This window comes from Falco rusticolus, chromosome 9 (assembly GCF_015220075.1).
Source record: "Falco rusticolus isolate bFalRus1 chromosome 9, bFalRus1.pri, whole genome shotgun sequence".
NCBI classification, from domain to species: Eukaryota; Metazoa; Chordata; class Aves; order Falconiformes; family Falconidae; genus Falco; species Falco rusticolus.
The window spans coordinates 29322131-29349022 of record NC_051195.1 but is presented as its reverse complement, the minus strand read 5'-3'; the positions used below and the strand labels follow the sequence as shown (position 1 = coordinate 29349022).

At 58.5% G+C, this 26892-nt stretch overlaps 2 protein-coding genes across 3 annotated transcripts; both read right to left on the bottom strand.

Moving 5' to 3' along the window:
• Positions 1-365: 365 nt before the first annotated feature.
• FGF8 (fibroblast growth factor 8) lies at positions 366-8741 on the bottom strand. Of its 2 annotated transcripts, none has more exons than XM_037400372.1 (5): positions 8595-8741; positions 8461-8497; positions 6217-6397; positions 1821-1927; positions 366-730 (listed from the first exon to the last, which is right to left on the bottom strand). In XM_037400372.1, the coding sequence occupies exons 1-5, from the start codon at positions 8624-8626 to the stop codon at positions 443-445; spliced, it is 645 nt and encodes a 214-aa protein (XP_037256269.1). In that variant the 5' UTR covers positions 8627-8741; the 3' UTR covers positions 366-442. The 2 variants fall into 2 exon arrangements, with proteins under 2 accessions (XP_037256269.1, XP_037256270.1); XM_037400373.1 differs by having other exon boundaries at positions 6217-6364.
• A 12857-nt stretch (positions 8742-21598) lies between these two features.
• NPM3 (nucleophosmin/nucleoplasmin 3) lies at positions 21599-25842 on the bottom strand. Its single transcript, XM_037399037.1, has 6 exons — positions 25707-25842; positions 23998-24083; positions 23226-23345; positions 22883-22976; positions 22339-22461; positions 21599-22233 (listed from the first exon to the last, which is right to left on the bottom strand). Exons 1-5 carry the CDS (start codon positions 25747-25749, stop codon positions 22370-22372), a joined length of 435 nt encoding a protein of 144 aa, XP_037254934.1. The 5' UTR covers positions 25750-25842; the 3' UTR covers positions 21599-22233; positions 22339-22369.
• Positions 25843-26892: the final 1050 nt, after the last annotated feature.

Here is a 26892-nt window from a genome sequence, read left to right as displayed (position 1 = left end):
TTTTTTTTTTTGCTTGTTTGTTTTAAATGATAATTCTTTTCCCCTCCTTTTCCCCTCCTTTCCCCCTAGAGCTACAAAAAAAAAATTACAAAATAAAGCACGACCCCAAACGGACTAGAACATTTCTAAGTGAAGGGTTCTTCCCCTTTCACCAGTCTTTGAACATTTCATTTCTTTTAAAGCTGGAGTACAAAAATAGAGCCTCTCTCTTCTTTCTCTCTCTTTTTTTCTTTTTTTTTTTCTTTTTTTTTTTTGTAAAAACCAAACACACACCCCCCCCAAATTATCAACTAGAGCAGGTAACTTTTTTTATCCCCCCCCTACCCCCCCCTTTTTTTTTTTATTTAATACCCATATGGGAAAGTCTCTACATATAGTCCACCCAGCTCAGAGGACAGTCCTCCAGGAGAGGTGCAGGGCAGGGCGGGCAGAGGCAGGCACATCAAGGGCCCACCCTGGAGCTGGAGTTTCTAGTCCTTTTACTTCTCCGGTTGAAGGGGTAGTTGAGGAACTCAAAGCGTCTGTGGGGCTCGGTGGTCTGGTGGCCCTTGGGAAGCCTTTTCATGAAATGTACCTCCCGTTGGTGCTGGCGGGTCTTAGAACCCTTGCGCGGGCGGCCCTTGCGGGTGAAGGCCATGTACCAGCCCTCATACTTGGCGTTCTGCAGCGCCGTGTAGTTGTTCTCCAGGACGATCTCCGTGAAGACACAGTCCTTGCCTTTGCCATTGCTCTGAGAGGGGACAGAGGAAGAGATTTAAGCAACGGGTGCTGGGTCAGAGGGCTGCTTCTCTCTACTGCAAACTGGGCTGGCTGATGCTGCAGCAGGGTTGCAGTGCCTGGGGGCAGCCAAGGGCTCACTTTTCCCACCTCTTCTCCTACAGGTCAGAATTGCCCAGAATCTGCTTTTCCTTAGAAAGCTGTGGGGACCAGGCATCGCGGCATGGACAGACGCTGCTCATTGTGGCTCACATCCCCAGTGTGATGTCAGCCCTGGGCTGTAAGCCCCAGTGCAGCTTGTCCCAGCCTCCACTTCCACTGCAGCCAGAAGGGGATTTTTGCCTGCTCCCATCCTGCCCCCATCCATATCAGAGGCTGGATTGCCTCAGCAGCATCACCATGAGCAAACTGTCCATCTCAGTGGCAATTCACACACCCATCCTACCCTCACTGGGGTCTTTAATATAGGATGGGCATCAAGGGGCAGGAGTGGTAATGTGGGGTCTGTAGGGATGCTGCCCATGGGCACAGGTAGCAGGGAGCACAGGGCAGCTGGGGGCTGAGCCCCTCCCCGTAACAGCCAGCAGCAGGACCAGGGAGGTGACCCGAATCAGCCAGCCCCAGGGAAGGAGCTGCCATGGAAAATCCTCCCAAACAATCACTGTCCCAGTGGGATTTTGCACATCCACCCGCCTCTGCCCCCGAGGAGGGTGCATGAGGCTCTGGAGGGAGGGCGTGACTAACCCGTGCGCGGCAGGCCAGGCCTTGGGGCCAGCCCCACGGAGCATCTTAACATTCCTGGCACTTGTACCATGTAATTGGGGAGAATAGCCCAGCAATCCGCCTATTTGTTCGGGGAGATACAAGGAATGCGCCCCACACGGCACCCGCCTGCCTTCCTTGCTCCACGCCTTGCCTCCTGCCACCCGGGCTGCAGGATGGCTCATCCCCCTGTCCTCCAAAAGGCTGGGCTCGCGGAGCTCTGGGGACCCCCACCTCACCTCCCCATCCCCACTAATGGGCTCTGTATTGGGTAAGAGCTCCTCTCTTGGCAACCCCCACTCAGCACCCACACCACTTCCCTGGCTTGCCCAGCACCCTACCTTGCCGATCAGCTTCCCCTTCTTGTTCATGCAGATGTAGAAACCTGTGGCTGCCCCCTTGATGCGCACACGGCTCCCGAAGGTGTCCGTCTCCACGATGAGCTTGGCTGGGGAGAGCAACAGGAAAGAGAGATGGAGGTCAGAGACGGAGGCTCCGGGATGAGGCAGGCACGGGGATGGAAACCCCAGCAATGCACCGTGGTGCTGGGCACTGCAGGCACATGCTCTCTGGTGACTGGGCCACAGAGCCCTAAGATCAGGGCATGAGGTCAAAAGCCTGCCTCAGTCCCTCTACCCTGCCACTGTGTCCCTGCATGACCTTGGGCACATCCCTTTGCCACCCTGAGCTGTGCTGAAGGGGGAGTAGCTCCGCCTCACCCAGCTCCACAGGGCTCAGCAGTTTAGATGCTAGAGAAGCATCATGGAAGGGAGGCAGGGCAGTGAGCAGGGCACACGCCAGCCAGCGGAGAACAAGCCAGCTGTCCTGCAAACAGAGGCAGGTCTGGGCGAGCCTGCAGGCAGGCAGCAGGCAGGCACCCTCTGGAAGAGCACGGCGTGCTGCCAGCTGTCCCCAGCCCAGGGGACGCCGCTCTGTGTGTCTCTGTTGGGCCAGGGCTGCAGGAGGAGCAGTGACTTTGCAGCTGGCAGGGGAGGCGTGAAGGGTACGGCCATCCTTTTAATGCCTTTCACCTTTGCACGAGTCGAGAGGGCGTATTGATTTGGTCTCAGTTTTTTAATGGAGGCATCGATCGACTTCCGAAGGAGCTATGCAAATCGCTGGGTCGATGGGCCGCCTATAAATAGACCTGTCACCTTCCCTCCCTGCCTTCGCCCTGGGAACCCGAGCCCCAAAGCCCATCCATCCCCAGGGAAGGGGGAGGATGGGGACAGGACATCCTTCTCCCCAGCCCTGCAGCTGCTGTCCCAAGCACAAGCCCAGATGAATATGGTGGCTACCTGTTTGCACCTCAAAAGGGCTGTGCCAAGCACCAAAGATCTCCCCCATGGCACTGAAAAACCAGCCAGGACTGTCCCATCTCACCACCATCACCTCTTGCCCAGCATCAGCCCCTAGCACCGTAAGTGCAATTTGGCAAGGTAATTAGAGCACAGCCCATGAGCCTTCCAAGTGTCTAGCCTTGTTATGGGAATAAGCCCATTGATGCCCTGTTTCTCCTCTCCAATCTCTGCACAAGGGCTGCTTGGTTGCTCAGGACTGTGGCTCACCCTGGCTTGCACATTTCTACCCCAGGATGCTCAGCCATCGGCAAGCCCCAGCAAGAGCAACGGTGCAGCTGTGAAGCGGGTGGCTTTGCAAAACGATGCTCCAAATGGCAGAAGGAGGCTGTGGGCACACACACAAGCTAAAGCGAGCCTAAATCACCCTCTGGGCCAGGAGCAGACTGCTGCCTCTCTGTCTCCGTGATGCCCAGATCCTGCATCCCAGGCACTGCTGAGGTCAGCGGCACCAAGGGTGGGGGACAGGGAGTGGACAGTGCTGGCAGCAGCTGGGTTGAGCAATGGAAAGGGTGTCCCAAAATTTACTCAGGCCAACTGATTTGGTACTGCCGGGCCAGGCAGGCTTGAGGTACATACAGACACCCCATCTCCACACTTCCTCCTGCTAATATCATCCTGCAGCACTTCTCGTCCCCAAACTGCCCCATGCCCCCAGCCCCCTACCCCCAGCTGGGCACAGCCTGGACTATGAGAGCTGAAAAATTTGGGAAGAGCCACCTCCAGATTATGCCACCCCAGCACCAATGCCCAGAGCCTGGCACACACCCAGAATCCCCAAAACCAGCCACGAGAGCCACAGTACTCAGCAAAGGAAGCGCTGAGACAGTGATCCCCTATTTATCTATATTGGGGAAAGGGTGAGGAATTGATCTCTGAGGCAGTAAAAGGTTCGAGGAGAATTGATTTTTCTCTCAGAGAGATAGAAAAAGCGGGGAGGGAGGGAGGGACAGAGGAAGGAGGGAGGGAGCAGGGAGGCCTCGGCCCCAGTGAGCACAAAACCCCGCTTTAAAGATGCGCGTCACTTCACTTTTTTTTTTTTTTTTTTTTCTCTTCCCCCTCCAAAGGGCAGCTGTGATTTACAGCCGCTGGCCAGGTTGCCACCTCGCATGAGCCCAGCCAGCATGCTGCTCCAGCCCTGCCACCCGCAGAGGATGAGGACAACCTGTCCCCAAAGACCTCTGTCCCTAGACCCATGCAGGCAAGCCATGAACCCCACAAGCCCCAGCCCTGACCAGCAGAAAACCCTGGCACAGATGAAACCGGCAAGTTGGCAGGGATGCACGGCATCCCTGGCGGCTCGCGGGGTTCAGCCCCGGCTGCGGCCAGCAGCGCTTTGCTCGGTGGCAGGCACAGCCTGCGAGGGACGAGCCAGGCTGCACCGGCCGCCCGCCTTCCCTCAGAATTAAAAGAAGTCAATCAAATATTGACAATTAAGACAGATAACTGAAAACACCAGACTCGATGTTAAGTCGGCTGTAAAAATATCAACATGGGGAAAGGGGTCATCTGCAAAAATAAATCAACCCCTTTTACACACCCACCCCCCAAAAATGAGATTAAAAAAAAAAAAAAAAAAAAGCAGAAGGGAGGGCTCAGGAAGGGAGGCTCTTTGCTGCAAAAGTGGATTTCTAAATAATGATTTGGGGGAGTCCTTATTTTTGGTTTTCCCCTTTTTTGAGGGGAGGGGGAGCTTAACATTTTCAACTCTATTCTTTCACTTAAGTGACAGATTTATCCCGGTAAAATTATGTTTCATGCTCAAACTTTGAAGGGAAAGTGGCTACGTAAATGCTGAAAAAATGCAGCGAGACACACTTGATCCCCCAACTGGACTGCGAAGAGGAGAAAGTATTCAGGAAATGTTAAAAAAGGTGAAAGTAAGAAGCGTTTTAATAGTTCTTCCAGACATGGGGGCCTCCCTAGAGATTCATATAGAACAATCCTGAACCTCTATTTTAACATTTACAGACTTGCAACTCTTTTAAAACTTTACATCTGAAAAACTGCTTGTTCTCTTTCTGGTTTAGATCAGTCTTCATTTTCTTCCTTAGCTCTTCAAATGCTTAACCTTTTTTTATTACATTTTAATAGAGTTTTTCAAGCCACCACCAGTCCCCTCCTTCTGGCCTTATTTAAACCTGGTCATTATTTAAATATTCACTAACTGCTTTTTGAAATCCAGGCATTATAGGTCTAAAACAAGATGGGATTTTTTGCTTGGGAAATTAGCTAATGCCTTTTCAAGCCAGAGCTGCTCCAGGGTGGGAATAATTTATTTGGAAGATTAATGCTGGATGTATGGAATACCATATAGATGGAATCCACGCTGTGCTTGCACTGCTAAGGTCCAGCATGAAATTTTCAGCCAAACTAAAATGAAGAGAAAAAAAAAAAAAAAACCACAAACAAAAACCCCCAAACACCCACACCAGAAGGGGAAGGAAGAAAAAGTGTTTCTACTAATCTCCCCAAGCAAGAAAGGGAAATTGCAGCTAATACCAAAGAAAAACAGTTGTGATTCCTATGTACAACACACAGGAATACAGGCGCTTCCCTGATGCGGGTGCCGGATCTGGCCTCACGCAGCCAGCCCCCGGCAGTGCCGGGGCTCGCTGGCCCCACTGACCCCTGCGCAGCATTTGACCGTCCCAATGTGTCATTAGCGTACACGATCAAAGTATTTGGGCTTTGAGTGTCCCCAGTGGAGGGATCGGACCCCCTGCCCTAGGGAGGGGGGAGGTTTTGGGGAGGGGGTGCCAGGGCAATGGCAGAGGGGCCGTGGCACAGTGCAGGCTCTTGTGCCTGCAGAGTTCCCCCGCTTTGTCTCTGGAGACGCTGCAGCATCTTCACCCACAGCCAACTGCCTCGCTGAGCCTCTGCTCAGGGTTTGTTTTGAGGAAGGAGGGGCAGGGAAACGCCACTTTGGACAGTTCTAGTGTAGGGAAGGCTTCCAAAGCAGCCGTGTCCCCCTGCCACCCTCCACCCCCTTTTCTTTTTCAACTTTTCTCTCCATTTCTTTTCCAAAAGAAAGTCTCAGAAATTCCCAGCCCTGCAAAGGGCTGAAGTGACTGATGCTGCTCAGCACACTACAGCCCCAAGCCCTCCAAGTCAGGTGCAAACCAAGAATTAAAAAGAAGGGAGCAGAGCCCATCTTGCAAGAACCAGTCCCCTCCCTCAGCACAGGGAACCTGCCCTCACCTTGAATCACACAGCCGCTGATCGCTGACCCCTATGTTCTCCCTTTACAAGCCCCCACAAGCCGAACGATTTTAATGATTTCTGGCTAACAAACAGGACGGAAATCATCAATCGCTGCGCTGGGCTGCGAACACCTCCCCAGCTCCCCCACACACCCGCCCCCATTGCAAGTCCTTACCGTGCACATCCCCATCCTCTGCCATCGCATTGATTTTCTTGTTGTCCAAGATCTGCACATGTTTCCCACTGGTCCGGCTGTACAGCTGGTAGGTACGGACGAGCCGTCGGCTGAGCTGATCCGTCACCAGGCTCTGCTCCCTCACATGCTGTGTAAAATTAGGTGGGGACTGAACAGTTACCTTTAGGAAATTAAAAAATATACGACACACCATTATAATCTCTACTCCTCAGAGGAACGAACGGGCTGAGCAGAGATCGCCGGCCTCCAGCCAGGCTTTACAGGGAGGCACAGAGCCGGGACGGCAGTGGTACCTCTTGCGCCACCAAAGCCTCCCTGGGAGAAGGAGCATTAAGCTCCAGGACACAGCGACCAGAGCCCTTTACAGAGCCGTGCCAGCTCCAGACGTGCCCTAAGCAGAGATAGGCAGGTGACCCGGGAGCATGACAGGGCTCAGTGACCCCAGAGGCCTCCCTGGGACTCAGTGGGTCCCAGCTGGCACTGGGGTACCAAACATGGGCATCAAGGCTGGGAGGTGGAGGGGGTCTGGAGAGGGGCAGGAGGGCGCTGGGCTGCCCCCCAAAGGGGCTGACACACTCATCCCGCACCTTTCTCGCCTCTGCAGGAGCACACTACTGCTGCTGCTGGCCCGGACACGTACCCCAACAGCTGCCTTTCCTCTGGGTCCCAAGCTCTGCTCCCAAACACCCCACTTATTGACCTCTTTAAAAACAAAGTCCCCAGAGAAGGTAGAGCTATAAGGTGTAAAAATCATGAGAAAACCATGCCCCAGCTCAGGTATAGAGTGGCACAATCACCCAAGGATACACAGTTGCTGCCCATGCAAACCCGTCCCTCGCCCACAGCCAGATGTTCGGTGCCGGCAGAGGGGTGCCCATGCCCAGCACACCCGCTAGCCCCAGAGCCGCAGCTGAGCTCAGCCCCTCCAGACCTGACACTGTTGCTCCTGGGCTTTAAATGATTTTCATGAGCGGCCAAACCTGCTCCCCCCTCAGCCCTGGCTCACGAGCTTGCACAGAAGTCTTTTTTTCCCCCCTCGTCTCAAATCCCTCTTTTAAGTCTGGAAAGTTTCGCTGCTCCCTGACATTTATAAAGATGTATTCTGAGCAAATGTTAGGAGATAGCTCCTTTCAACATCAGAAGGCTGGGACTACCCCCTACCACCCCCACATCAAATGGGAAGATTTCCTCCCGTCTTCAACAACAACAACAGAAAAACCCAATAAAAGCAAAAGCCACTGCTCTTCCAAAGCTGGCTTTATGGAGATATCTCCCCTTGACAATGTCATCTCTCTCCCTCCGCTTCTGCCTGTGCATGTGTGTTTCCTATAGACGGGTTTTGGATAATGCAGCAGGATTCTCTCCCCAGCTCTGATGAGGGTACCATGTGGAGGAGAGGTCATTAGCCATGCTGCTATTTGGTCTCCATCTCATACTCCAAAATATTACAGCAATGTTTTTATACAACTGCACACTCCCAGCACTTCGCTCCCTCCGCTTTTCGACTGGAAACTAGATTTTTATTTTTTCTTTTTTTTCCAGCCTTCCAGGAAAATTAAAAAAAGGGAGCTTAAAGGGCATTTTAAACAAAGCTTTTGCACCTGTGATCTCAGGGGGAAGGGGGGTTTCACCCCAGTTTGCAGGCACACTGCTCCCAGCGACCCGTGCCTGCTGGTATGCGGGTGTTGCACAAGCTCTGCCCAAGCTGTTTAATCTATTCATGACACTTCTGTCTCTGGCAGATACAAACCAGCGATGCTAAAGTCTGACAGTTTTAAGCTGAATCAAAACCTGCGCTTTTCAGTAAGGTTTTAGCGGCGTTTCTTTCCTCTTTTTTAATTCCGCTTTACTTTTTTTTTTGGATGAAGCGGCATAGGAAAAAAACGCCGGACAAGAGGAACGGGGGTATATCCACAGTGCCATTCAGAGGCGGGGAGGGACGGGACCTAAAGCTGCTTAAAACTAACCCTGCGCGATTCGCTGGTACCCCGGGAACCCCCTGCCTCACAGCCCGAGCCCGCTGCACGTTATTTTGCAGCCCGGGGGGGGGGGCTCCCCCCTCGGCCTCGGCTTTTTACAGCCGGGCGACTTTTGTCTCCTGGGTTTTAAAGTGTTCCTCCGTCCTCCCTCCCTCCCTGCCGAGCCCGGGGCGCTCGGCGGCGGCTGCGGGGCACCCCCCAGCCCCCGGGGACAAACAAAGCCGGGCGGGCAGCGGGCACTTACCTGGGCTTGCAGGCAGAGGACGAACAAGTGCATTAACCTGGGAGAGAAAGCAGGAGAAAGGTGTGAACCGGAGGGGGGGCGGGGAGGGGGGGGCTGCGGGCCCGGGGCAGAGGGCCGGGGCTGCCGGTACTCACACGTAGCTGAACAGCGAGGAGCAGGGGTCCATGGCGGGGCCGGTGCGGGGCCGGGAGCCCGGGGCCCGGCGGCGGCGGGGAGCGCCCGAGGGGGCGCGGCGCGGCGCTGCCTCGTCTCCTCGCCTCCTCTCGCCCTGCCGGCGCGTCCTCACCCCGAGGAAAGGAGGGCACAAGCGGCTACAGAGGGGAAAGGCCCCCGCCCGCCCGCCCGCCCAGCCCCCGGGGCGCAGGGCCGGCGGCCCCCCGCCGCGGGGCACCCCCCGCCCCGCTCCGCTCCGCGGCCCCGCTGCCGCCCCGGGAGGCGGCGAGCCCGGCCCGTGGCCCCGGCGGCGGGGGCGGGCGCAGCCCCGGGGGCGACCGCCGTTACCGCAGGGGGAAGCCCGTCCGGACCGACGCCCCCTCGCCCCCCGACCCCCGGCCCGGCGGTACCTGCCCAGGCAGAGGGGGCGGCGGGCCAGGTGTCGCCTGGCTCGGGGCTGGCACTAAGCGCCGGGCTCCGCGGCGGTCGCCGCCGGCGGGACGCCCTCCCAGCCCCGTGCCTTAGTTTCCCCATCCGTAAAACGGGGCTTAAGGGCTGGGAGGGAGGGAGGGGGCGTAGGGGCTGCGGTTCCCCCGCTGGGGGCTCGCCGCTCCGCGGGCGCGTTGTGGATTGGGACCGGGCAGGCAAGCCCTCCCGGGACGTGCCAGACATTAAAAGGATTACCGGGAGGGGGGAGGATGGAGGGGGTCGGAGTTCCGAGAGCGAGCGATGCTGAGCAAATACCGCAGCCGGGGTGGGGAGCGGGCAGCGGGACCCCCCCGAGCATCCCCGCCGGGCGCTTACCTGGTGAGGCGGGCGGGCGCCCTCAGGGCCGGCGGTGCGGGGCCATGGGGCCGGGCGGCGGCGGCGGGACGGGGCTCAGCCCCGCAGCCCGGGCAGGGCCGCCGAGGGCTGCATTGTTCCGGCGAGCCCCGGCGCTCCCGGCCCCGCCACCTGTTGCGCACCGGGGCGGGGGCTGCGGCGGGGCTGCGGCGGGCGGCCCCCGGGGCCGGTACCTGGCCGGGGCCGGGGCCGGCGCCGCCTGCTCGGCGCTGAGTGACAGCTGCTAATTTGCCGGCCGTGCCCCGCTGCCGGTCCCCGCGCTCCCCGCGCCCTCCTTTATCTTATCAGAGCCCATAATTACAATTGCTATTTTGTTTCCTCGAATCAGCAATCAGCGCTATCTGCCGCCGCGGGAGAGGCAGCTCCTGTCAGCCGGCCTCTGAGTGACAGAGCGGCGGGCTGCACCGCCGCACAGGCACACACGGGCGGGCACGGCCCGCCTGCACGCACACGGCCCTGCACACGCCTGTGCAGCCCCTGCACACACACAGGCACGCCCGCAGCCCGCACACGCACCCCCGGGCAGGCCCTCCACGCGCACACAGCTTGCACACGCATACGGCCCTTCGCACGTGGCCCGCTCCTGCCCACTCCCACCCCTCACACACACAGCCCCCCTACACACATGTGACCCTGTGCACACACACTGCAGCCCCCCTCCCCAGCACAGGCACGCACTCTTTGCTCACCCCCAACCCCAAAATACATTCCCCCCCCTACATGCACATACACACACCAGCCACAGGCACAGGGCGTTTCTCCCTCTCGCACACACGCTGACATCCAGCTTGCGCATCTTCCCCCTTGCTCAGGCAGCCAGTGCCCCCAGACACACGTACACACACACACACACACACCCCTGCACACTCAGCCTTTCACCCCAAAGTGCTGACTACAACCACCTCCAGGGATGGATCTCCCAGGGATGCTGGGGGTCTCACCTGGGCTTGCCCAGCATCACCATTGCCGGCGGGTGCTGCAGGCTGGCAGAGGAGCCTGGGCACTGCCCATCCCTGGGCTGGCCCCACAGAGCTCAAGGCAAAAAAACAGCCCCTGCCATCAGTATCGTCAGACCGAGCCCAGCACACGGCAGGCAGCTGTCTTGCTCCAGCCAAAATTTCCCACAAAATCAACCCTTTGTGCATTTTTCTTGGTGCAAAAGGCCAGAAGGATGTTTCTGAGTGGTTTTCCTACATGTAGAAAGAAGACTTGGGCCAATCAACTGGAAGTCTTCAGGAGCACCACAGGAACAAGCAGGGTGGATACTGAGGGTGCTCTGCTGAAGCAGAAGTGGGTTTCCATGGGTGGCACACGCTCGTGCTCTCAGCTTGTCAGACCAGCACACACTTGGGAGAAAAACTCTCCGTGTTGAGCTCTGCGAACAGCTGGTGTGCCACAGCATGACTGAGGCAGTTCCACATATCCACCTCTCTGGGTTGCCTAAGGAAAACCAGGCAAAACCAGAGCAGGCAGCACTAGATATTCCCAATGCTCTAAATTCAGACAATCCTTGCTTTTTTTACTTATAAAAAATTCAAGAGGCTTAGGCACTGACAATTTCTCAGATGCTGCTCTTGCTCACCAGTGGCTGCCCCTGCTTTACCTCCGGCGGGCACAGGGTTGGGCCGCGCGTTATCCTGCACACCGCACACCATGTTCAACAGCACTGTGTCCAGCACAGCCACAGCCCAGCCTGCTTTAAACTGGGAGATTTATGGTGTCCCGTACGGGGTCAGAAGCAGCCGTGAGCTGACAGCCCTGCGTGGCCCCTGCCCTCGGCAAACAGGCTCAAGTGCCAGTCAGGGCTGTAAAATCGAGCCGGTGCGGGATCACCCAGGGGCGGCCACACTTTGCCTGACAGTAGATGACAGACGATGCTCCTGCCAGCCATCCTCGGGCCCACAGACAAAGCCTCCACAGCCCCCATCCTACCCTACCTTTGGGCAGGGGACAGACATGAGCAGGGTGGTGATGGCAGCCGGGGACAGGCAGTGTCACGGATGCTGGGCTCATCCCACCTCTGCTGCTGCCTCAGCTCACGGCTACGGTCTGGTCCTTGCCGGGAAGCTGGGTGCCTGCACAGAGGCATTTGCCTTCTTCCCTTGGTGCTTCCTAGCCCATCACAGGGTCACCCATGTTTGCATCAAGAATACATCCCACGCGTCCCCTATTTGTTTTTTAGGGTTTAAAAAAATGTTTTTGGAAATCCTCTCTTCTGTGCAAGGCAGCACAAGGGAAATCAGCCTGCCTATCAGCTCCTTCACAGGCCATCTGAACTAAGCCCCCTGGTCTGTGGGGCAAGGGTCCCCTCGGCACTGGGCTAAATGGTTTGTCTGGCTCTCCTGCAGAGCAGAGAAATCCCAGCCCTGCACTCCTGAGACCAGCTGGGCCTCAGGCCCAGCTGCTGTGGAGCTGGTGGAAGAAATCCCCTCCTGGCAGAAAGACTTGGGGACCTGCTGTGTCCTTAGTGCTCCAGGCAGCCATCAGGCTGTGTTCCCTGGAGGAGGCTACCAGCGTGGTCCCATCAGGTCCAGTTCTGGTCCCCCACTAGTGGCTCCATTGCCCTGATCTGTAGAACTGGGACCATGTTTAGGCTGGGCAGGCGCAGAAGCGTGTTTCCCTCAGAGAATAGCTCGTGTATTTTATGTTCTTCAGGGATGTTAATTGCTGCAGATTTGAGCACCAGAGCTGTGAGCTGCAGCCTTCCCATCCCTTTTCCCATAAAGCTGAGGATGCCCAGCTGAAGCCACAGGGCTGCAACACCAAGAAGCAGGAGCTGAGAGAGGAACCAGGACACAGAGGTGGCTGTCCCAGGCCGGCTGGGGTCCAGGCTTGCTCTCAAACCTTCCCCACCTCTGCTTCCCCTTTGCACACCACATAAAGCCTCCTGGCAGCTGGGAACCATAGGTGCAGCTCCTGGAGCAGCCTAGACTGCAGCCTGGCAATGAGTGGACATGGAGAGAATTTGAGGAGATGGAGGGGGCAGCAGGTGAGAATCTGTGAGACCCTGGGAGGGGGCTGTCTGGGTTACTGTACAACAGAGACTGGAGACAGCACAGGGGGTGTTGTGGGAGTTCTCTCCCCCTTCCCTCTGTGACTCTTAGCACTGAATCCCCCATCCAGGGCCACTTCAGCACCATCCCTGCTCTCTCCCAGGATGTCTCTTAGCACATCTGCAGGACATAGCTAGGTCCCATCTCCAGCTTCCAGCTTGCTTCTTCCAGGGCATCATCCCTACCTGGCTCAGTCCAGGTCAGAAGCGGTCCACGGACAACCCTCTCCTCTTGCAGGACAAGGGACAGCCAGAGTAAGCCCCTGTGCCCCACAAGAGGTCAAAGCCACCAAGGCATAGCTGTTACCAGCTCCTCCCTGAGCATCAGCCTAAAACCTCCCCACTAACATCACTTATTTTAGAAAGGTGGAGCCAAGAAAAGCCACACCAACCACAGCTTTAGGGACAACCAGTCCAAACTAGGGTGAGTGGAGGCAAGAGCTCCTAGCAAACTAGGACTTCGCATCACAAGAGGAGGCCAGGAGAATTTGGGGTGAGGGGATAGCCAGCAAAACACCTGCAGAAGGTTTGGCTTGAACATCTCTTTACCAGGGGAAATTCTCAGGTGAGGAAACAACCAGGACATCACTGTCCCTTGCAGACCAGGGCCAACAGGCACAGTTCCCTGCTCCTGCCAGGCCAGGGACATAGACAGAACCACAGCACTAATCCCAACTGATGGAGGAGGGAAGCACCTGCAACAGCACACTGCAACACTGAGCCAGCTGGAGGGCAAGGAGACCTTCTCTCCGCAGACACAGAGAGCTTGGAGAGCCTGCAGAGCAGTTGCCTTTGAAAGTGGAGAGACACTGTAGGTAGTGGGGTGGCTGACATGGGGCTGAGGGTCAGCCAAAGGCAAGGGCAGACAGAAATGAGGATTCTGGAGCATGGGCAACAGTGCCCTGCACCCGAGCATCTCCCTCCCCTCCAACACCATGTGATGGAGAGCCAAAATGCACGAAACCCAGGATCCTGTAAGACTTTACAGCCATGCCTGGAAGGTTGCTTGGCCATAAACCAGCTTTCACTGCCCTAGAACAAACACGTGGAGGCTTCCCAGCAGAGCCAGAGAGATGCTAGCCCACTCCACCCTCACCCTTCCCAGCCCCACAGCCCAGCACCCCCAGCCCTGCCCGCTGATCCTTCACAAAGGGACTGCAGCATTAATGGGGCGTTTCAGAGGCAACAGCAGCTCCTCCATGGCTGAGCAGTGCCGAGCAGCCTGGGGCGATCCCACTGCTAGCCATTAACCTTCCCCCCACCACCACCCCATCCCCGAAGGGAAGGAACTTGGCCGAACCCCACCGGGATGTATTGCATGGGAATGACCTTGTCTTTGCTACCCACAGCGCTGAGGCAGCCCCAGGGAAAACGAGGAGCAGGGAGGGGAGACACAGCCCATTCACAATTAATTCTCCTCTCTATTCAATTACTAGCAGCAGGGTTAAGGTGTGTTTTGTGGGTGGTGGGAATGCCAGGCCAGGATACTACCCCTATGTTTTAATTGCAGCCCCCTGGAGCTGTACCCACCCCTGTGCAGGACCAACCTGGGTGACATGGCTCCATGAGGTCCCTCTCCAGCAGTCTGCTCTCACAGCTTTGCTTCAGGGAACTGGGCGCTCTGCCCTTTGGAGACCATTTCACCACCTCCTGTCCCTCCTGCTCAGCAGCTTTTTAGGAACGTGGCCTTTGCTTCCACATCTTCAGGTTCTGCTCCTAGAAGTGCTGGTGTCAACACTGGCTCCATCATCCTCTGGTGGCTGCATGCTGACTCCCAGGCAGCGATGCTCCTGTGGATCAGAGGAGTCAAAGCTAGGCTCTGCTTTCCATCCAGGCTGGGTTATTTGGAAGGAGAGCTCACCACCCACATCAGCAGGGCTGCCAGCACAGCAGGGGCAGCCTTGGGTGGCTCAGCATGTGGCAGCTCTGCTCCTGATCCGCAGGCAGAGCAGGAGTTCATCCAGGGCAGTCCATGGATGCACAGGTGGATTTTCCATTGGTGTTAGGCATCCACCTCATGGCTACATTTGGCTCTGATGAGGCCAGTGCTATTTTCATCTCTGGCATCCACCCCCAAGTGCATGGGGGGAGCTCAGAGGTGAGCCAGGCACACAGGTAAAGATCTGGCAGAGCTGAGTGAGGCCAGGAGCCTTGTGGAGGGCACTGAAGGGGAGATGCACCCCCAGGCTGCATCCATCTGCAAGGAGAGAGAACTGGGCTAGCTCTGTGGCCACCCAGCTTGGGAAGTGGTCCACAAAGAGTCCCACAGACTAAAGGCTCCCAGCAATGGCAGTTCACATGGGAGCAGCTCAGGAAGCAGGTGGCATCCCCAGCCCTGTGTGATTTAAACTCAAGGTTGAACATTTTTGTGCAAACCTGCCCTGCATCTAGCAGGGGTCAGTAAATGAGCAGCCTGGCCAGGAATGGCCATGATACACATGCGTGGGGAAGGGGTGACACTCACAGACATGTGGATGAGGATGTGCGTGCTCACAGCATTTAGGCAGCTCCAGTTCATTCCTGACCCCATTGCACAGACCAAACAACATCTCCAGGACCTGGTCCCAAGACATTCCTGGCTGGCACAACTTCCTCAGCATTGTAGCCCCAACCCAAGCAGCAGCACCTTCCTTGAGGTCTCCAGCCACACACCATCAGGCAGGGCTGGGAAGGGGGGTCAAAGCCAGGCTGGGTGGGAGGGGGCTCCGCTGGCCACCCAGGAAGGTGGGAGCCATCACTCAATGCCGGGGTCACTGTCCTCTGTGGGATGGGCTCAGAGGCTCCTTCAGGGCCACAAGGAGCTGAGACAGAAATGCAAAATATTGGCCCTTCACTGCCTGAGTGCAGCCTCGGCTCCCAGCCAGCCAGGCCAGACCATTCAGCTCTGGTTTGGATCCTCTTAGGAAGAGGACTCCCATGCCCAGCCCACGGTGGGTTTAAGCCTAAAACTAACAGCAGTGGCCGGGGGTGGGGGGGTGCATGCTGTCCATCGGCTGTAACTCTACCTTCGTTTGTTTGCTTACAGCATCCACCCAAAATGCCCGTGTGTGTCTCTGGGCCCCTGTGTCAGTGGCAGCTGAACTGCTGACCCCAGGAGTTTGCAAAACACCAGGGTTATGGCCCCTTTGACATCCCAGTCCAGCAGAGCTGCAGCTTGTCCTGACCCTGGCCCTGGGGAGCCAGCACCCGTGGCACCCCACATGGCCCTGTGAGTGCTGGGGAGAGGCAGCAGGGCCAGCAAGAGTGAACCCCAAAGAAACAGCAATGTGGGCACACTCCCCATGGCACCTGCTGCCCCTCCAGCTTGGCCATAGCCCCTTACCTTGCTGGCCAGCCCTGTGGACCTGCCCCAGACCCCCTGCTAGCCCTTATCCAAGCCCAGCCCTCCGGCTTCTGTGAGCCCTACAGCCCCCACCCCATGCTGGCACTGGGGCTGGCACAAGAACTGTGCCCCTCTCCAGCTCCTGTGCCCAGGGCCACGTCTCATCTCTGTGCCACCCTGCACACCTCTGTGTTTTGGGAAGACAGGGACCATGTGGCCCCTGGCACAGCCAGAGCCTGGACACAACCTGTAACTGGTTTCTCCCAGGCACCAGCTGTGGCAGGGGGTTTCACACCATCCTGGAGCATGGCCATGGCATGCACAAAACACCCAGACTCCCATCACAGTGCAGACACCACCTCTGGGGAGGGCAGGGGCAGGGGCCAGGGCTGCAGGGAGCCAGCCTAGGCAGAGAAACAAGCACCCAGGGAGTTCGGATTGAAACTGAGATCTCTCCAATGACTCTGCTCCCACTTCTTCCCCAGGAGATCTCCCAAGGGCCCAGCCAACCACTAGACCACACTGCCCTTCCCCTGTGAGCTGAGCACCAGGGAGTGGAGCAGGGCAGGTGTCCTACAGACAAGATCCCTGTCCCCTGTGCTCTCTTCATCCTTGGCTCTTCCCATCAGCAGCAACCCTTCCTATCCAGCCCCAAAGACCTTGTGCACTGCAGCTCAGAGGCCTCCATCCACCTGAAAGCCTGTCTGGAGAGCAGAGGCTGAAGCATGGAACAGGTATGGGGTGTCCCACAGCCCCTGTGCAGAGCTATCACCAACAAGGACACCACAGAGGCCAAATCCTACCCACCCAGCCTAGGGCTCTGCCAGCGGTGGGGCTGGGAACAGGGAAACCGCAAGGTGCCCGTGCTCCCTGCAGTTAAGTGTCTCCCTGGGGAGATCCCTCTGGCAAATCCCAAAGCCCCTTGGGGCACAGCCCAGCTGCTCTGGGCAGACCCTACCCCTACAGCTACCACCAACCCTGGCAGGGATGTGTGGCCAGCAGTGATGGTCCTGCCAGTGTCAGGGACAGCCCAGACCAGAGCAATTAGATTTGCACTTCAGAGGGGTGGAAGGCAAGGACACCTACGACCTCCTCCGGGCATCTCGGCTGTGGCTGTCAAGCACAGAGCTGCTAATACCAACCTGACGTGAGGTGGGCTGAATGGGGGCTGCAGGAGAAGACCCTGCAGGATGGATGTGGTGGAGCCTCACCCAGGTTGTCTTGCATGGGGCTCTCTACCACAGCCCAACCATCTTCACTTTTAGCACCTGTTTTATGCTTATGTGAGTTGAAACCTCACTTGCAGCACAACCCCTGCTCTGGTGTCACCCTGTGCTCCTCCAGCACCTTCTGCTGTGCCTACTGTGGACTGTAAAGTCACAGCTGTTACAGCAGCAACTTAATGAAAAAAAACCCCTCTTGTATTCTGGGCAGCACTGTGGAGCTGGGGACACACATCCCCACTGCGAGCAGACACTCTGAGCAGCTATTGCAGCCTGCAAATGCCCGGAGCAGAGCCTGGCCGTAAGCAACCTTCTGTGCCAGGATGGGCAGCCAGAAGGAGCCATGGTATATCAGCTGCCAGCTCCCCCTGTGGAGCCAAGAGCTGGAGGAGCCTCTTCTCCACCCACAGAGCAGTCGGTGGGGTGAACACCCACACATCCAGGCCCTGAGCCAGCTCGATACATGCTGGGGAGGACCCAGCACACAGCCGAGCACTAGCAAGCAGGAGATGACCCCAGACCTGAGTTTCAGCTTCTCCAGCAGACAGGGCTATTCCCACACAGTGCACCAGCAGCATTTCCCTCTGCAAGGCATGTCAGTGGGGAAAGGATGGGAATTACCAGCAGCCTGGCTCTTCTAGATGCTGCTGCTTGCTTTCTTGGTTGCAATGTGTCCCCAGCTTAGCTCTGCCAGGGCCAGCCCTGTGCGTTAGGGTGCCCGTGGCCCCCTGAGGCAACAGCAGAGATACCTGTACCTGCTGCCTGGGAGGACAGAATAGGGATAGCAGAGTCCTCTAACGCTGCAGAGAACGGGATGCTCATCACACCCACCACCAGGGTGGTCCCAGCAGAGGGTGGCTCTGCTGGCCCTTTTCCTGGCTCCTGCTGCCACCGAGGTGCCACGTTCTCTGCCCCACCTTGCAGAACCGCTGCACCCTGGGATAATGGGGGATGCTGCATCTCCAGCGGTGTCCCACTGGCTTCCTCCGTAGCCCTGGCAGTCAAGCATCAGAGAAAAACTGTTACCCCAGTTCACTGTGGGAATGAGCAACAGAGAGCTCATGGAGCAGGGGACCAGCCCCACCTACAGCACGGCTACAGCTGCATCTCTCAGCTGCCCTAGGGCCGAGTTCTCTGCCATGGAGAACTGAAACCCAGCAAGAAAACTGTTGGGGCAGGACTATCTGGGGCATCACAAGGAAAACTGCTGCCTGGCCACGCTCAGCAGAGTGGCTCCCCATCCTGCCCCTCCATCCCTGAAAAAGCAACTCAAACCTGACTTCTGAAACCAGAGCATCCCCTGGAAGCTGCCGGCCTGGCCCAGCCACCTGGCTGGAGGCAGGCAGCCAAGCCCCAGCCCTGTGGGGCTTCATCTGGGCCAGACGCTGCAGTGAGCAGCCTGTGCCCCTTGCTGGGCACAGCAGGCCAGTTCAGAAGGGCTATGAAGAGTGCGGCAGCGTGGGTGCATGACCATGGTGCTCGTGCATGGTGATCCCCACATCAAGCCATGCTATGGCCATATTTCCCTGCTGCATGGCCCAGCCAGGGCTAGGGCTCTCCAGTGCTGCCTGAGCAGGGAGGGATCCAACCCCAGTGATGTCAGCATGCAGAGCCCTGAAATGCAGCACAGAGGAGGGATGCTCAGAGCCAACCACCTCCCAAAGCAACCCCAGAGCCATCAGCTGGGTTGGAGCATCATATAACTTCCTGGTATTAGCACCTCCATCACCCCACGGGAGAGTGATGGGCCCTGCACCCTTACATGTACCTCCAGCATAGGTAGCCCACATATTACATAGACACACAACAACTTAACTCCCCCCGTGCCCATGCAAAACAAGGCAGTCCTCACAGCAGGGGCCCCACACTTCACTCCCCACGCACAGTGAGCCTCCTGTCCCCCACCACCCCTGAGAACCCCCCAGCCCAGCCATGCCCAAGCTCACCTGCTCTTAGACAGCCCTGTTTGTTTGCCCAAGGTATTTGCAGCCGGGGGCACCTGCTTTGATACCATCAGCTCCACGAAGGAAGCTGCTCACCTAGCGTGACCCCTGTAATCCCATCCTTCCCCATTAAGCGCTGTGTGTGAGCACATCCCCCCTCCCATCCTCCTGCCATCTCAGCATTTATCTCCCTCTGCCCAAGCTGAGCGCATCAAGGCTGTAACATTGCTGGGGAGGGGAGAGCAAACCTCCCCATGTCAGTTAGAAAGGGGCCTGGTAGTGCCAACACCCCCCAGGCCCTCCCTTACTCCCTCTGGGATTGGGATGTTCCCTCTCCCCTGGCATCACCCTGCAGCAGCACTGGGGACCAGGCAGCACTTGTGGCAAGGCCTTGGGCTGGGCTGGTCCTGCAACAGTGTGGACAGGTTTGGTGTCCCCTACCACCAGCACCATAGTCTTCATGATGCCACATTTGCCCCCTGGCAGGACTGTCCCTCCTGCCACAGCCCCTTGTCCCAGATACCTAGACACCCTTAAGGAAACCAGAACCCTGAAACCATCTCCTTCTACCCTTTAGGAGGCCAAATGCTCCTTCTTGTCAGCCAGCACTGCCTCTCCCATCCTGCATGAAGCAGCTGTACCACCCTACCAGGGCTGAGCTGTGCCCACTCCCTTGCCTCACTGTCCCCCACCGGGCTCCAGGCCAGCTGCCTCCCCCAGCTCACCCTTCCAGAATCATCTTTTTAAAAATGATCTACTGGTTCTTATCTCCCCCAAGGCCAAGCTGTTCCTCTGCGGAGAGCAAGCAGGACCAAGGCTTGGCAGATAAATCAGCCCCGACCCCTTCCCACATGCACACAGCCAGGCTGATCTACGGGGTCCTGCATGTGCCAGCCCTAGCAGGGGCTGGGCACCATCCTGGCACAGCCACGGTTCAGTTCATGGCCCTGAACTCTCCTCCTGCACCATCAGCACAGGGCACTGGTGTGCTGTGCCCCACCAGCATGTCTCAAACACACATCGAGCCCTCGGGGAGGATGGTCCCACATCTCTTCACCCAGCAAGGCTGAGCTCTTCTACCTGGGAGCTCCGCAGCATCACCACGCAAAGCAAACCCCCAGGGCAATGAGATTTGCTGAGGGATCTCAGCGCTTGTGGGCATGGGCACAGATCACCAGCCCCGGGCACCCTGTTGCCTCAGGAAGGCAGGAGGAACCATACTTCCCCGGGGACACGTTATATCCCAACCGGCACCCATCCCCACGGCAGGGCCGGACCCAAGGACACCGCTCCACCCAGGGACCCGGAGCGGGATCCCAGTGCCTGGATGCTCCGTGCATCCCAGGGGCTGCCCAGACCCGGAGAGCGGGTGCAAGCCCCGGCGGGCCCGGCAGGGCGGGCAGGGGGAGGCGAGGCGGGGGCCGGCGGGGCCGCAGAGCCGCCCGCAGCGCTGCCCGCCTGCCACCTAGCGGTGCCCGCGCCGGGCCCGCCGCCCGGTACGGGGGGTAACGCCGCCGCCCGGTACCGGGGGGTAGCGCCGCCGCTCCGTACCGGGTAACGCCGCTGCCCGATACCGGGGGGTAGCGTCGCCGCTCCGTACCGGGTAACGCCGCCGCCCGGTACCGGGGTAGCGCCGCCGCCCGCCCCAGCACCCTCCCGCCGCGCCGCTGCGGGGGCCGCGCACCACGGCGGGGGTCCATCCCCCCCGGCCGGCTCTGCCTCCCAGGCAGCGGCCCCTCGCCGTGGGGTGGGGACACCAAGCCCGTTCCCCTGTGCTGCGAGGGGCGAGCCGTGCTGGTCAGGCAGGGCTGACCGAGGGGTGTTTGGGGCCAGAAGGGAACAGTGGGGCTGCAGAGGGGAGCTGCACAGGCCCCGGAGAGAATCAGCCCCGCTCACAGCCTAGGATGGAGCCCGAGCTGAGGATCCCCCCTGGAAGATTTGCCTCTCTCAGAGCTCATCCAGCTCAGAAACTCCTTGTCCCAGGGCACCGACGGAGCCATCAGGGCCGGACCGTACACAGTGCTTCCCAGGGACAACAGTCAGTGTCACAAGCAAGGAGGGCTGGAACAGGCATTGGACCACGAGCCACATATGAAAGAACAGATGCAGGGAATCCACCAGAGAAACATTTGAAGACAGGACCAGCCCCCCAGGGGTGAGAAATGCCACCTGACTGAAGCACCAAACCCTCTCCAGGTACCCAGACCAGTGGGACACGACTCTCCAGCAAAGGCCAGAGCTCACAGCTGTCCCACACCCTGCAGGTGCTGGCGTTTCTCCCGTCTGCAGGACACTTGGACTGAGAGCAAGACACGAACGAGGACCTTGCTGTGACAGTGCCCAGCACCAGGGCCAATGTGGCCCTCACCAGGGGGTGTTGCTAGTAGCTGCATTACCTTTGGGAGCACACGTGGAGCCAGGTCTCTGTTCTGTACAGCCATCTGCCACTCTGCCCCTTCCCTTGGCAGCCTGGATGCAGCACTGCGCTGGCTCATGGGCCACAAAGTGTGCAGAGCCCGCAGGTCCCTCCTGGGAGCTTTGCAGCATCACCAAGCAAAGCAAGTGTCAGGGAATGGACACAGAGGAGCATCTCCCACTGAAGTGCGCATAGCAGGAACCTGCCAGCCAGCAGTGTCCCCCCTCCAGACCTGATGCCTGAGAGACCTTTATTCAGTGTAAAAACAGTTCTTTACAAAGCAGATTGACCCAGAACCTCTCCCCAGATCAATTAGGCTGTGAGATCCCACCCCACCATAACTGCAATTGAGGACAGAGCCTGGGCCCCAGTTTCACCCTTCCAAGTGTATAAAAAACATCAAATTGTGAGTAAAGAAAAGCAAACACGCTAGAATCAGTGAAACTGCCTGTCCCACCACTGGCTTTACATCCATCTGCTGGGGAAGGGGGCCGGGACTGGGTGTTTCAGAGCCAGGGAGAGGGGGTGCACAGAGCAGAGTTCCAGGAGAGCAAAAGGCACAGGGCAAGGATCATCTCCTCCATCCCTGACTCCCAGCACAGGGATGGGGGAGAGGGCATAAACCAGCAGCATCCATCCAGCTTTAGGAGCAGCCTCCCAGGGCTGTGGGAAAGGAGACACCCCAGTGCTGGGAGCAGCCCCTGCTCCCCAAAAAGTTACAACAGAAAAAAGAAAAAAAAAAAGCAGCAAATGTTGAGGTCCTGGCAAGAGGTGTCCGAGGTAAAAGCAGTCCAGGGAGAGAAGTCCCAGCGAGTGAGTACCTGGAGGAAGAACTAGATTGAGACCAGCAGCCTCCTGCAGCAGGGCAGCTTTCGCCCATGCTTGCCACACCAGCGTCACAGCCACCCGGCTTCCTGGCCCCTCACCTTGCCTGGAGGTAAGTTACTGCTTCCTCCTCTACTTCTTGGCTGGCATGATAGGAGCAAGTTCCTGTTCCTCCTCCTCAGACAAGTCATCATCCTCCTCAAACGAAGCATCTTCCCTGTGCACTGGGACACACAAATAACTGTTGCTCACCAATGTATGTCTTTGCAAATGCAATCGGCTCCCAAGATACCCCAAGAGCAGATCAGCCCAAGGAGCACTGGAGCAGTTTTGATTGCAGCTTGTAGGCAATAAGCTGTATCTCAGCTGGAGGGAGGTCTTGGAGGGGAATGGCAACAGCCAGGCATGGGAAAAGGGGACAGCATGTGTCACCCAGACCCCTTTACCCGAGCAAGGCTTTACAGCAGGGAAGGAATCCCTGCACAGAGACAGCCCGTGGGGAACCAGCACAAAGGAGGCACTGAGCACACACACCGGGCAGCACCGCGCGCAACTCCCAGGGGCTCCCTGGCTGGTGTTCATACTGATGGAGCCCATCCATACCCCTCCCTCCCACCAAGCCTTTCCCCACCCACAAGTCCTTACCGATCCTGTGCCAGCCAGCAAGGCGCACTGGGCCAGAGCCTGCTGCCAGACGGAAGGTCACTGGAGGCTGCAGCTTGAAGTTGTCCAGACTCAGCTATGAAGACAGAGGTGGAGCTGAGTTAGGGGCAAAAGCAGAATACCCTGCAGTCCTCACCAAGGCACCTGGCCCAGTTATACATGTCCTTCTGAGGCCATCTGCAGCCAGGCACAGGCCACCCAGAGCATTTCCCTGCGAGCTGCAGACCAGCACATGGTCAGGATTCTAGGGGAAATGTCCACAATATCCAGAGATGTCCAGCTTTGCACAGTCATCCCCACCCAAGCCTTCAAAACAACCTCTTACCAAGGGCTGGCATGACAATTTCAGATTTGCCACAGGCACAGCAATCTCCTGGTTCTCGTGGTTTCGCCCGACAACCTCCACCACATTGCACTCGTCCTTGGCACCGTCTGTGAGGCAGACCTGGGTGGGAGCAGAGATTGTGAACTACTGCTCTCCCAGGGGACACAGCAGGGACAGCCGGGGCTCTCCGTGGGATAAGCAATGTTACCAACCCAGCTGCTGCGCAAGCACCACAAAGCAGGGAGAGCACAGACCCCTTCCCTGCAGCAATTGCCCCCTAACCACCTCTGGAGGAGCTCTGTGCCTTTCCCAACTGGGATGGCTGTTCCTGCAATCACTTTAAGAGATGGCTGCATTTTCTGCTGATCTGATCCATGCTGGCAGGTCCTGTGCTCTCAGGACAGAAAGCATCCCTCAGGGAGAGCCAGGAATGAAACCCTGCATCTACCTGGGCTTGGAGAGCAACAAGCCAGAGACCCAGCTAGCAAGCAGGGCATGTTCTAGTGGCAGGCTCCAGCAAGGTCAAACACAAGGAAAAATCCTTTCCTTCACCCCATGCCTTGAATATTCCTTTGCTGAGCAGCCCCCAGCCACCGCTGGCTTCGCTCAAGCACCTCCACATAACGTATAAATGCAACAGCCTCATGGCCTCACTCAAGGGAGTCCCATGGTCCAGCTCGGCCAGGGAAGGGGAAATGAGCCTGGGAAAGAGCTGTGAGGCTGTGGACCACTATGGGAGAGGACAAGCACAGTTCATTCTCATTTCTCTTACCACAGACAGAGCCAAAATGTGGTCAGAGTCATCTTCCTCATCCACCTGAAACGTGTAGGATTTGGTACTGGCAGTCAGCTCACAGCCTGGAAAGAGGAGATGGGAAAAGCTGCAGCAGCCATTACACAGCCCCAGCCACAAACGGCAAAGGGTTCTCAGGCCAGGCCCCAGCCAGGCATGCACATGGCATCCCTAAACTAATTTATTTTCTCATGCTCAGGAGCAACCTCAGATCAGGGCACCCTGGGCTCTGGGATAAAGCATCCCCAAGAACTATGCACCTGGCTCAACACCATACAGGGACAAAACCTGGTGTCCCCAAATCGGGCTGCTGTGAAGCAGTGCCCAGGGCCCCCCAGCACAGGCAGGGCAAGGCTCATCTCTAGAGAGCCTGGGCACACCACTGCGGACAAGAGGAGAGGGAGCAGGCAGAGAGGTGGCTCTGCTTTCACCAGTGTCAGCAAAACATTTGCTCTGGCCAGAGTCTGGGCACAAAGACACAGACTGCGAGACCTGAATGGTGAGGAGCAGCCAGAAGGGAGGATGCGGGGCCAGGCTGCAGGGAGCTGGGAGTCCCCCGAGACAAGCCTTGATACCGATTTTATTACGTACTTTTCCAAAGAGCTACAAAAACAAGGGAAACACAAAATTACGTCTTTGGCTCTTGATCAGGATTCAGCTGACCCTGTGGAGGATGGAAAGGCAGCGCGCCCTGGGCGTGTTTGCTGGCTGCAGGCTCATTCACCGGCGTGCAGCGGGTCGGAAAACACAGACCCGAGCCGCACGCACCCGTCCCGGCATCGGCAGCTCAGAGAAGGAACCGGCCCCAGCGAAGGCAGCCCAGGGCGGCACCTTCCCGGCCGCCTCCCGGCTCGGCTCACCAGGACCGGGACCAACGCCCGGGTGCACAAGAGGCCCGGGGGGCCGCTGCCCCCCGCCCCCCCCCCCCCCCGGGCACGGCTGGGGGCGCTCCAGGCCGGGCGCGGGGCCACGTGCTGCGGGGGCGTCACAGCCCCAGCCGAAACCCCGCCCGGGGAGGAGGGACACGGCTCTGCCGCTGCGCGACACGCTGACGTGGGAGCGGGCGCGGGGGATCAACCGGAGGAGCGGGAGAAGCTGGCGAGAGCCGGGGCTGCCCCCGGGGCTGCCCGCCCCCCCCCCCCCTCCCCCCCGCCATTACTGCCGGCCCCCTACACCCCCAAGCTCCCGCGCAGGTCCCCCCCCGGCCGCCACCGTGTCCCCCGCCTCCCGAGCCTGGCCGCACACGTGTCCCTCTGCCCCGGGCCCCAAACTCCCGTGTCTCGGCCACACACGGGCTCTTCCCGGTGTCCCCGCCCGCGGCACCTCTAGCGCCCGCCGGGCACCCCCGAGCAGCGCCCTCCACGTGTCCCTGCTGCCCCCAGGTTTCTTTTTCGTCCCCCTGCAGCGCGTTCCCCCTCCGGTCTATTCCACACCCACGTGTCTCTCCTGCTGCCACACTGTCCCCGTTAGTCCCCAAAGTCCCTCTCTCCCCCCACTCTATCCCGCCCCCATCTCTCTTTCACCCCCTTCGTGTCCCTCCTGCCCCCCCGTCTCTCGTTACCCTGATGTCTCCCTTACCCCCCCGCCCGCGTCTCACCGCCCCAACACGTCCGTTACCCACCACACGTCGTGTGTCCCCCTCCCCGTGTCCCCGCTCCCACCCCCACCCCTCGCCCGCCGCCGCTCACCGAAGAGGACGCTGCCGGGGCAGCCGGGCCCGTGCGGCTCCATGAGGCGGCAGCGCGGCGCTGGGAGCGGGGCGGGCCGTGCCGTGCCGGAGCAGGAGGGCCGTGCCGTGCCGTGCCGTGCCGGAGCGGGGCGGGCCGTGCCGTGCCGCCTGCCCCGCCTCCTGGCTGTGGCTTGGTCACCCAAAGGGCCCTGCAGCATCGCCCCGCATCCTGCATGGGGACACACACACGACCCTGCTGCCACCAAGGTGGGCGAGATGTTCCCACGTGGGAAGGGCTCCCTCACTGCAGCGGCTGTGGGGAGGGGGAGGACCTGCTGAAATGCCGTAGTTATAGTATTTTATTTCCTCGCAATAAAAGGGGAAGGGTTATTATCCCAGAAGGATCCTAATGACTTTTCCTGGTGACTAGCCTCTTTCAGCAGAAGATTTTTCTGGGGGGGGAGATGGGAGAGGGTCTTACAGTGCAAGGATGGTGAGCAGCCCAAAAGCCACCCAGGAGATGCAAGACAGTGCCACATCCTTTAACGGGTGGGGGGGGTGGGGGGGGGGTGGGGTGTCTCCTGCCCATGCCCGGCCTTCAGCCAATCAGCAGGACAATCCATGCACCGCCCACACCGCCAGCTGTGGAAATGCCACACCAGAAAGACACCCTCACTAGCGGTCGCCCACCTATGGCCCTGCTCAGGGGCACCATCCCGGCTCCAGGGCACCAGCCTTCCCAGACACCGGTGAGAGGGCACTGACAGAGCCAGGAGAGGCAGAAGGCTGGGGGCACAGAGGGGTACTAGAAGGGGAGAAGGGTAACACGGATGGAGGCAGCGGCACAGTGGGAGGGATCTGCTCATCTCTGTCCCTTTAAGCATGGGCACGGGCACCATAATGCGATGCTGAGGACTGCAGTGCAGGAGCCTTGGAGCACAGGAGGCAACATCCTGCTTCAAAATCTATTGGAGAGAGCAGAGCGCCAGACTGGCCTTCCAAAGCAGAAAGGGAAACAGCCTGGTCTGCGCTGCAGGGATGGAGGAGGGAGCAGCTGAATTAAACCCCACTAACGATGAGATCACACCATGTTCTCTGTCAGATGCTGGCTCTGCTCCCACTGCAGAGGAGACCTCCGCCAGCCGGCCATTTGCTCTGCTCCAGCTGGAGCCAGTTCAAGAAAAACATGACTGAAGAGGTTTGAA